Source organism: Hylaeus anthracinus, unplaced genomic scaffold (genome assembly GCF_026225885.1).
Source record: "Hylaeus anthracinus isolate JK02 unplaced genomic scaffold, UHH_iyHylAnth1.0_haploid 0, whole genome shotgun sequence".
Taxonomy (NCBI): Eukaryota; Metazoa; Arthropoda; class Insecta; order Hymenoptera; family Colletidae; genus Hylaeus; species Hylaeus anthracinus.
The window spans coordinates 18745188-18755055 of NW_026533254.1; the positions used below are offsets into that span (position 1 = coordinate 18745188).

The window sequence follows — 9868 nt, forward strand, 5'->3', positions numbered from 1 at the left end:
AGAATCTAAAATCAAGCTAACGATGCGCGAAAAGTTTGATGCGACGTGCGACGTGCGTCGATACGACCAACGGACAAAGAGACAGAGACCATACACAATACACCGCTAACTTTATCCAACTTTCCCCAAGAATGATCAAGAATAGTTTTTCCCGATTAACACGAAATTAAATGGAAAGGTACATCTTACGTGTAAAGACACATTTTTTATGAGAACATGGACCACCTTTTTAGAAGCTATAAAGTTTCTAATTTTCGAATAATCCTCGGTTACTCACCCGTTTGTTTCTTCCGATTTTCGACTCGTCTCGCCACTCTCGCCAACGTTTCTCTAATTATCGCCGACGTTTGCGTCGATGTAACATCAGCTAACAAACGATACAACACGCAGTTTTTCATCTTGTTGCGATGTCGATTTATCCTGACATTCCTAGCGTTCATTTTACTCGGCCTACCGGTATAGCGCATGCATCCACGTATTCCACGTGCATCGGATACAACAGAGTCCATACCATAGCATAACGAACCATAGCATGTCGTTGTAGGTATCGTAAACGTGGTCGTATTTTTAGAATTATCGCTTGACGAGCGTTGCACGAAAAAGCTTGCTTCGACGTAAGCTGTTGCACTTGTTTCCTCGTCCAATTTGCTTTCTCGTTGCGCGTGACTTTTTCTCGAAAAATGTTGATTACTCTCATGGAAAGGACTGCGACTGGACTACTTGAATTGCTCTCTCGACTACGCTTCTACCGTTCTCCAAAGTACATTGGTACACGCAAAGCTTCAGCATCGGTTAGCAGCCGATCGAGCACTAAACTAAACCAACAGCTAACAGCTAACAAGAAAAAGTGTCGATTCGATCCGATCGAACTATAGAAATATCAAACGGCGCCGCTCGCGCCGGCCGGCGATACGGCTACATAGTACATATACTTACAATGTACGAGACGTGACGCGACGCGACCAGCCGACCACTCGCCGATGCAAACATGCGAACGCAAACCACGCCGACGTTTTTTACTTTTGCGATCGTTTATCGAAATGCTATGAGTCTGTTGTTTGTTTTGATTGGTTTAATCTTGACGTGAACGCAAACGGTCGAACAACGATTAGCTATCAGGCCAATAAAGATCCGATCGATTCGTTTCTTCTAAATTGCTATTTACTACCGATCTCAGCACCGCACCAGTACCTTTGAAACGTGACCGAGTGCGAGCACTTTGTTCGCGAGTCGTGAATCGAAGTTTAGAGAAGTATGTTTGGGTATCGTTCGTTCTTTTGGGTCCTAACGGCCATCTTAATCCTGCTGGTAAGCGTTTCTACGAACAATTTAACTAGCGATAAGATAGTCTGTCCGAAACTATTACAAAGGTTGTTGTTCCGGTCAGGAGCCGGTCGTAACCGACATCAGAAGGGATTGCCGGAAAGAGACGGGAGTTTCATGGGGTACTCTATCACACTATACATATATCAGGCAATCAGCCACCGTAACGATTACGTTACAAGGATCAACGGAAACGATATACTCTTTTTCTCTGTTAAATACTTTTAGTCGCGTTAAGAAGGATGAAGTCTGGTGACTTTGAGCAAAATGACCCAAGATTGAAGTGCTACTTGAAGTGCTTTATGGCGAGAAACGGTATTTTGGACGGAAACGCGGAGATTGACGTGCAGAGAGCGTTACGGCATCTTCCTCGAAGTTTGCAACACTCTTCTAAAAAGTTATTCAACGAATGCAAATCTATCCGTGAGTCCATACGATATACATAATAACTCGCTAACGATAAGAGCGGTACCGGTACCGGTTTCTGTTCCTGTTCCTCTTCCTTTTCTTCGGAGATCTTTTTTTGCTCGTCGAGCTATACACTTTCGGATTTACCTTTCAACAAGGATACCTCTTTGCTTTCAGCTGGGACCGATCATTGCGACAAAGCCTTCCAAATCGTCAAATGTTACGTTAAATATCATCCAGAGGTAAGCGTTCGATACGAAATAAACGCCACAATAAATTGTCCTTCTATCGAGGAATTTTCCATTTCTGGTTTACAGATTTTGCATAGCGTGCCTTTTCTCTAGAGTCTAGAGAGATTTCTTATGCGTACAACCCGTTCAAGTTCTAAAGGAAATATACAAATGTTACGTACATCACCGTCGCGTCGTGTAACAATTACGTTATGAAAAATAAAGGAACAGAAGTTTGAGAAATCGGTATTGGTTTGGAAGATGAAAAGATGCGACTGATTAGGAAATCGAGAGTTGAGGAGGAAGCTGGCGCGTTGATCGTTTCCCAGCATCTTTAATTTTATTATCGAACGCAACACGATTCGTCCAAGCTACGTAGCACGGTAGCACGTCTCGTGCCGCGGACGTGCCTTTGGCTGACTTGTGAAAACGTGGCTTAGGTCGCGTCTATGTGTACATGTATTCACCGTCGGTGTCGTGAAACTGGGTCACAGTTCTGCCCATCGGGGTATTAAAACAATCTCTAAGCTTTCCGCGCGCACGGCCAGAAAAGGGAGCACAGCGATGGAGGGTTGGAGGGTTGGAGGGATGGAGGGATGGAGGGACGCGAGGGTCAGAGAAGGTGTAAATAACTGTGAGGTAGGCGAACAGGAACAACACTGGTAGAAGAAAGAGGAAGGGGTGAGTAGTCCGCAGCGAAGAAAAAAGTGACGAGGCACGAGCGACAAAAGTACGGAAAGAACCAAAGTGAGAAGTAATTGTAAGTAAGAAAAAGATAACAGGCTGGAAGAAGAACGGACGATAACGATGTCCCAGTCGGTACGTCTTCTTGTTTTCCACGTATTTCAGCTTTCAGCTTTTCTCGCAGTCCATCGCAATTGACAATGAGAACGATAAGATGGTAGAACGTAGAACGAGAAAATACCGCGTGTGCAGGGTATCGCGTTTAATACATAATATCATATATTTGTATGTTCGTATGTTCGCTTTGTAAAAGACTATCGTTAAAAGGACGACGCGCGGCGGGTACGAAGAGAACAGTTACGCGCGAGTTTAACCCTGTAATCTAAACGGCGGATCTAGCCGGTAATCCCTGGCTCCCGGATTAATCCGACCTCACCGAATTTTCCAGCTCGATAGACGGGCAGCGCGAAAAGGAGCGATGCAACCCTCCTCGATTGGTCATTCCTCGCCTCATGGTAACTGCCTAGTTATCCTGTTACCTCAACGTTCGAATATTCTCAAAGACATTCGTCGTTCTCTCTGGTCGTAAACTCGCAAATCAGAGACAGATTAGGGGGCGAGAACGTTCGGCGTTGGCGTCGGCGTCGAGTCGAGTCGAATTGAGTGGATCATGTCATCGAATTGGAAAATAATATGATAGCATTCCGATACTCGATACAACAATCCGGCGAACGCTGGTAATCTATTGTAGACGTAACACTGCGGACGAGCTACGATATAGAGCCAACATTTATTCAAGTTATATCGCAAAAACTGAAATATCGACTTGGCGAGAAATGGTGGGTGCGGTAGGTTTTGTTGCGCACTCTACGTTTGAGAACGGTGACTCTGAGAATCATACTCGAGTTAGCCTCCGAAGTCGGTAAAGTTACCGAGCTCGAAAGTATCGCCTTATTACGCATTGCACGATTTTAGTATTTTAACAAAAAGGCTAAAGTAATACACTATCATTGTTCGCAATACTCGAGAAAAAGAGAAAAATGGCATTGGATCTTTGATTTTTTTATTGTTTCATTCTTAGTTTCAGGATTGTCAATTGTTAATGTCTATACTATACTATACTATACTATACTATACTGTACTGTACTACAATATACTATATTATACGTCAACCCGGTAGCACTACTTATCCTACAGACGGTCAAGAAAATGAAATCTGTCGAAAAGGTAGTTCACGTACAATCGAAAAATACCTTGGAAAACGTAAATAGGGAAAAAAGGGGTGGTTGAGCGGGCGGCTAGAGATATGCAGATACATCATCGGTCAGCGAGTATCTTTTTTGTGGAGAATCGCGGAAAGCAAGGATGGTGGCGTTACATGGCGCTTTTCCAACAATGCGTTCGCGCTTTTTATCTCCGCGACAAATTCGTATACCGTGCTCACAGCTGATTGGCCAACATTTGATCGATCCGCGCGTATCTTGAACCGCGTACGTTCGCAATCGTATCGACTACGACCGTGCGATCCGACCGATCCTATTTCGTTTCTTTTCGTTTTCGTTTTCGTTTCCGTATGCTTATGCTTCCACCGACGCGACGGCGACGGCGACGGCGACGGCGACGGCGACGGCGTCGGCGACGTCACTCTTGGAATAGTCTCGTGTGCCCTCTTTCCGTTTTTTCCGATCGAATCTCTGGAGAATTTTGTATGGTGCAATCTAGTCAACCCTTCCACGCTTTCAGTGTTTGCGTTGGGCTGCCGAGTACGCAAGCCAACTTGTCGAATCGTTATAGGAGGGAACGATGGGTTTTTCGGACAAGTTTGTGACAAATCACGCGCAGACGTAAATTATTTTCGCGGCGAAAATCTTGGACGGGTCTTCGAAGAGACGATTCAAAGGAAGGAAGACTACGCCGAAGATCGCCGAGAAAAATGAAATTCTCTCCATTGTACGAAAAGTTTCTCAATTTCGCTGGACGCAACCGATCTTTTATCGTACCGTTAATTAACTGCTTAACAATTTTTCTTAGGCTACGACGTTTAATTTAAACTTTATCAACTAGAGTCTTACACCTCGTCGTGTCGCTGACCTTAACGATCGACGAATTGCGAAGAAAAAGTAGTCTTCGAGTACCTAATCTTTAAGAAATTCTTAAATAATTATCACATATACTACATCTTTCCAAGATTATTCTTTTATAAACGCTGTTTGCACCAATGAAAATATCGCTTGCAAAGATACAACCAAGAGTGCGGTCAATTGTTTCGGAAAACTTGTTTTTTCGAATCACGTCTAAATATCGTACATACACTCGAATCGAATCGAATCCAAGTTCTATTCTTTTGCCGCTTACTTTTCGAGACTTGTTCAAACAAATGAAAATATTTGCAATTTCATCGAGTTTTATTATCGTCGAAATTTGATCTGGTTTCCGTCCGGTAGAAACGCCTCGGTTCGTTTCACTTGGTAACGTAATATTCTGTATTCTGTATTCACCCCGATGTTCGAATCGAAAACGGTAAATGATAAATACGCGCGGAAAACGTTGATTCGCGTGACTTTAATCTCCGCGCGATCGAAGCATTTCCTCGGTTTGTTTCGAATGCCGCTGTTTCTCGACAGATAGGTACAGTCGTACATGCCTACATACGAATATTTACACTGTACGATCGACTAACTATCGTGTCTCGAAAAGTTGCATCTTAAAAAAAATGAATCTTGTATTTGCTGGCAATACGTCCTTTTGCGAGGAATGAAATGGAACAGTCGAGCGATTCGTAAGAAAATATAGGGTCAATCTCGTGACCTGGTTACCGCAACGAGAGTCAAGTGCTCGAGACTCGTAACAGTCTGATGTTCGAATATGCTAGTATCGGACATCGTTCGGTATAGTATGTACAGGTATGTGCGTATAGAGCAGAAAAATAATAATATACACGTGTGCTCCGCAACAGGGTGATCAATTTCGTACCACTTAAATATATGCATATGTATATAAAGTGATTCACAGATTCCGGACCATTCCATATATGTATGTTAGTTTCAACAAAAATCTATCGCATGGCATCCCCTCGTCGACGGCGGCGGCGGAGAGAGTTTGCAGAGAATTAATTCAAAGTAGCGAATCCAACATGGCCCCGACGTCGACGCTGCAGTGCTCCAAATTTCACGTCTTTCGTTCCGATTCGTAATCGGTGGACTAAATCAGTTTTTGTTTTTAGCACGTGAAAACGCATACAAATCCGTACATCAGCCAACCAAAATGCTTTTTGTACTCGTGTCATCGTAAACTCAATTAGATTATTCTCACAATAAGTTGTTTACGTTACGTGTGCCTTTGCTTCGTTTCGTCGAATTTTGTATGATAGCAATCGAAATCGACAATCGATCCAAGTCGAACGAACACGCATCGAAAAAAAAACTGCCTGTAAAAATAAACGAATGAACGAGAATAGCGCATAGTGCGTTTGTTTTTCTCGAACGAAAGCAACATTTTTCACGAACCTACAAACTCCAAAATTTCCCGTTTTTTTGAAAAGATTACACTTGATTAAATTTTAATAAATTACAAACGTTCTATCGCCGCGAATCTCCAAACGACACCAACTAACTCATCATGTGCGATCATTGCTCGTAAGTGTCGAAGCGATTCTGTTAAATTTTAATCTCGCGAAAGGTCAACGAAGCGTTTTTCTGTTTTGCAGAAAAGTTACCAGCCAAAAAGGATACGCGGGTCAAGTGACGTGCAAATGCGAACAGTAAGCGTAATCTTTCGTAACCGTAAACCGTTTCGTGCGTGTCTCGTTGATAATAAAGTTTCTCGCGTTACGTTCACAGCGGCGAGAAAAAAAATGGCGAAGGCAAGGATAAGGACTTTGGCGGATGTTGCTCCAAGAAGTACGATCCCTGCTAGTTGTCGAGTACCGCGACTAAATATTCTACATATGTACATCGGACGAACTCTGCTCCTCCGAACATAGGTGTATAAAACGGGAGAACAATTTTATATCTCGCATGTTTGTTATTGGTTGTTACAATTTAATAACGGCCAACCGCGTAACCGCGAGTCATCGTTTCGGTTAAGCAGAGTTGTATACGATATCTAATTCGATACGTACATGTGTATGTATATCACGTATAACGTATTCGATACCACGAATACCTGTATGGCCACCAACAAACCGACACCGACGCCGACGCCGACGCCGACGCCGACGCCGACGCGAACGATGCTACGATTAAACTAGCAACGTTCATCCCGAATATGTATTTCTTCGACAGTAGATAATTACGAGTATACCAAATTACGCACTGTGTTCAATGACCAACAGGGCGTGTACCGAATCGTTTTCTAGTCGCGAGAACGCGAAACAAATGTTTTACGTGTTACTCGAACGAATTTAAGAAAAAGGGCTAATCAAAGAATTGTTTACACTCGAGTAGAAAAATATTTGTTCGCGTGGTATCTACCGATATGACTTTTAAGTGATTTGCTTCGAACGAGACGTGGCTAGACGAGACGAGGCAGAGTGTCAGGGTTGAAAGATCGCGAGTCCAACGTCAACTATGGGTTAACCGAATTACTCGACCGAATGTGTGCAGAGAGAAAAAGGCAGTCGGCGGATGTTGCGGTTCCAATTGCTGTGCCGGAACACAGGAAGAAGGCGGCTGTTGTACCAGAGGTGGTGCACCAAAGGAACCAAAGCATTGTTGCGCTGATGGAAAGTAACCAGCCCTGAATTTTCTAGTCGGATCGCCTTAAAGAAGGTTGACCCACGAACGGCTCGAACAACAACGGGTAAACGTTATAGAGTTGAACACCGAGCTTGGCGGCCATACGGGTTTATCGATTTACTAATTTACTAATTCCAAACAAAGTAACCAACGTGTCGCGATCTCTCATAATTTTTTTTGTTGAAATTCGTACATTTAGTTGTTGTTGAAAACGTGTTGTTTTCAGAGCGAGGGAAGCGGCTGGTGGTTGTTGCATGTCCGGTTGCTGCAAGGATAAAGGAAAGTCGAAGGAACCGGAGGCTCCATCGAGGTGTTGCGCCGATAGAAAATAAAATCGACGAGAATCGGAACCGTTTATTCTCGCACGGAAAATTTATTTCGACATCTCTTTTATATCTATGTAATATATCATAACTTTGATACAAACTTTCGTTCGTAATATTTAAATATGCGTTGTTTCGAAATTTATTTAAATTGGTCGTACACAATTACACGTGTAAGATATCGGATTCGAATGTTTACCGCTATTCTCATTCTCTCTTTGCTCTTTATGCTAGAATATCGCGAACGTGAAAATGTTCACCTTTGAACCAAAGATGATTTTGTCGAATCCTCGAATGTCTTTTTTTTTTTTCCTCGCTTGATGCCGAAACGATAATTGTATACATACATACGGTGAATAACGATCACCTGTTACGTATACACATATAGCCTGTAGGATACGAATGCAATGAACACAGCAAATTGGCATTTATACATCGACGTTTAATTTGATCGATAAGCGTAGATGCAGTCGTAACTGTTTACGATCGTATATTCCGGACAACATCGAAATTGCCAGAGTATAATGTGCGAGCATTGCAGGTAACTCCGTACATATGTACATATACTTGATTACGCAAATAATTTTTGCTATTTTCTCTATCGAATTTCCATCTTTAAGATTTGTCCGAAATAAATAGCTCGCCCGATCAATCGATGGCCGTCTAGCCGGAATTTGTTGCATATTTTTGCTCCGAATCGTTTAAATGGTTAATCGTGCCTTCTTTCAGTACGTATAAATCGCTGCTGGGAGGATCGACTACGTATCAGCCGAAGAAAAGGCCGACGACCAGCGACACACTGTGAGAGACTCTTTACGTTTTACGATTCCTTTCGATATTCCTCTAGGCTAGGAGCGTTTACGGGAACAACAGTATAAATTTGTCCGAGATAACGAACCATTATCGCTATTTACGACAGGAGAAGCTCCAGTGCTGGTGCCAGTGACAGCTGTTGTTCTTGGAGGCAAGGTTGCTGCGGCGGAGGCTGCTGCAATCAAATTAGCTGCTGTTCGACCGAACCGGAACCGGAAAATCGACCGTCCGAAAAAACACCACCGGTCGGCTGTGGTTACGGTTCCGGTTCCGGTTCCGGTTCCGGTTCTGGTTATGGTTACAGCCAGTCTGGAATGACGAGCTACCCCTTGGAAATGGCTGGTAAGGTCCATCATATTTCCAACGAATCCGAAAATTTCGATCTAAACACACCGAATTGTAATCGGTATCGGGTACCTCTTTGAGACACACTCCAGAGATCGAGTTACATTATTTGCAAGTTTCTCGAGCAAAGTATACCAAACACTTGTACATCTATACCGTATCTTCTTTCGGTCGTCGCAACCCACTATATCGATTTCACGAGCCACCGATGCGATGGGTCGCGAGCAGTTTGGAAAATACTGCTGTAGGGGGTGTCCCAAATATGCGATACGATCCGACAGCGGAAGGTTGTCCTTAGATTTGTGGTGTGCATTTTTCGGTATCGAGATCGAGATCGAGACCGGATATAGTCTATCTTTTCGTACTCTACGACTAAAACTAATCACCGTGATATAATTCGCGAGAAAAATGCTATTACGCAGCCACCGACACGGTCACATCGATCTCGACGAGATTTCCAACAACCGTCTGCGCGCGTTCTTCAGCGGATAACTGGATAACGTGCCGCAAACATTTTCTCGCGCGTTAATCGATTACTAAACATAAGCGCAATTTACTCGATTTTTTTTCTTCGGCAACCTCCTTAACCGGAATTGTGTTTGTTATCAGGCTTCGCAACGCAGGAAAAAGTGCCGTGCGTCAACATTGCGAAAAAGATACCGATGTGTTTCGGAGGCGAGTGCAAAGATACCGAGGAATGCGAGAACCGTGAAAGCGACTCGGCACCGAGACAATCGGACCGATGAAACAGATGAAACGAGACAAATGCGGAGATGGAAACTCCAGGAGCACGTTTTCCTCGAAACGGAAGATTGAAAATATTCGGCAGTTCCTTAAAATTTCGAAAACGATCCATATTCAAAGGAAACGGAAATTTACTCGACGATAACGAACAACCAATCAGAGTTCTACCGCGCAATTATCGTACTGGCGAACAAAGATATTCGTTTACGAACCTTATTCGTTTGTCGTTGTCTCGTAACATAAACGGAACGACTGTTTGGCG

The 9868-nt window shown here is 43.4% G+C and overlaps 3 protein-coding genes across 5 annotated transcripts; all 3 read left to right on the forward strand.

The window, feature by feature from the left end:
- The first annotated feature begins 47 nt into the window (after positions 1–47).
- LOC128896414 (general odorant-binding protein 56d-like) lies at positions 48–2422 on the forward strand. Of its 3 annotated transcripts, none has more exons than XM_054159804.1 (6): positions 48–178; positions 1113–1308; positions 1388–1445; positions 1552–1746; positions 1909–1973; positions 2049–2422. In XM_054159804.1, exons 2-6 carry the CDS (start codon positions 1255–1257, stop codon positions 2073–2075), a joined length of 399 nt encoding a protein of 132 aa, XP_054015779.1. In that variant the 5' UTR covers positions 48–178; positions 1113–1254; the 3' UTR covers positions 2076–2422. The 3 variants fall into 3 exon arrangements, with proteins under 3 accessions (XP_054015779.1, XP_054015780.1, XP_054015778.1); XM_054159805.1 differs by having other exon boundaries at positions 109–178; positions 1178–1308; XM_054159803.1 differs by lacking the exon at positions 48–178 and having other exon boundaries at positions 1031–1308.
- A 3841-nt stretch (positions 2423–6263) lies between these two features.
- On the forward strand, positions 6264–7837 carry LOC128896416 (uncharacterized). The gene is made up of 4 exons (XM_054159806.1): positions 6264–6280; positions 6352–6405; positions 6485–6544; positions 7608–7837. Exons 1-4 carry the CDS (start codon positions 6264–6266, stop codon positions 7711–7713), a joined length of 237 nt encoding a protein of 78 aa, XP_054015781.1. The 3' UTR covers positions 7714–7837.
- A 391-nt stretch (positions 7838–8228) lies between these two features.
- On the forward strand, positions 8229–9608 carry LOC128894206 (uncharacterized). The gene is made up of 4 exons (XM_054155795.1): positions 8229–8245; positions 8434–8505; positions 8615–8859; positions 9472–9608. Exons 1-4 carry the CDS (start codon positions 8229–8231, stop codon positions 9606–9608), a joined length of 471 nt encoding a protein of 156 aa, XP_054011770.1.
- Positions 9609–9868: the final 260 nt, after the last annotated feature.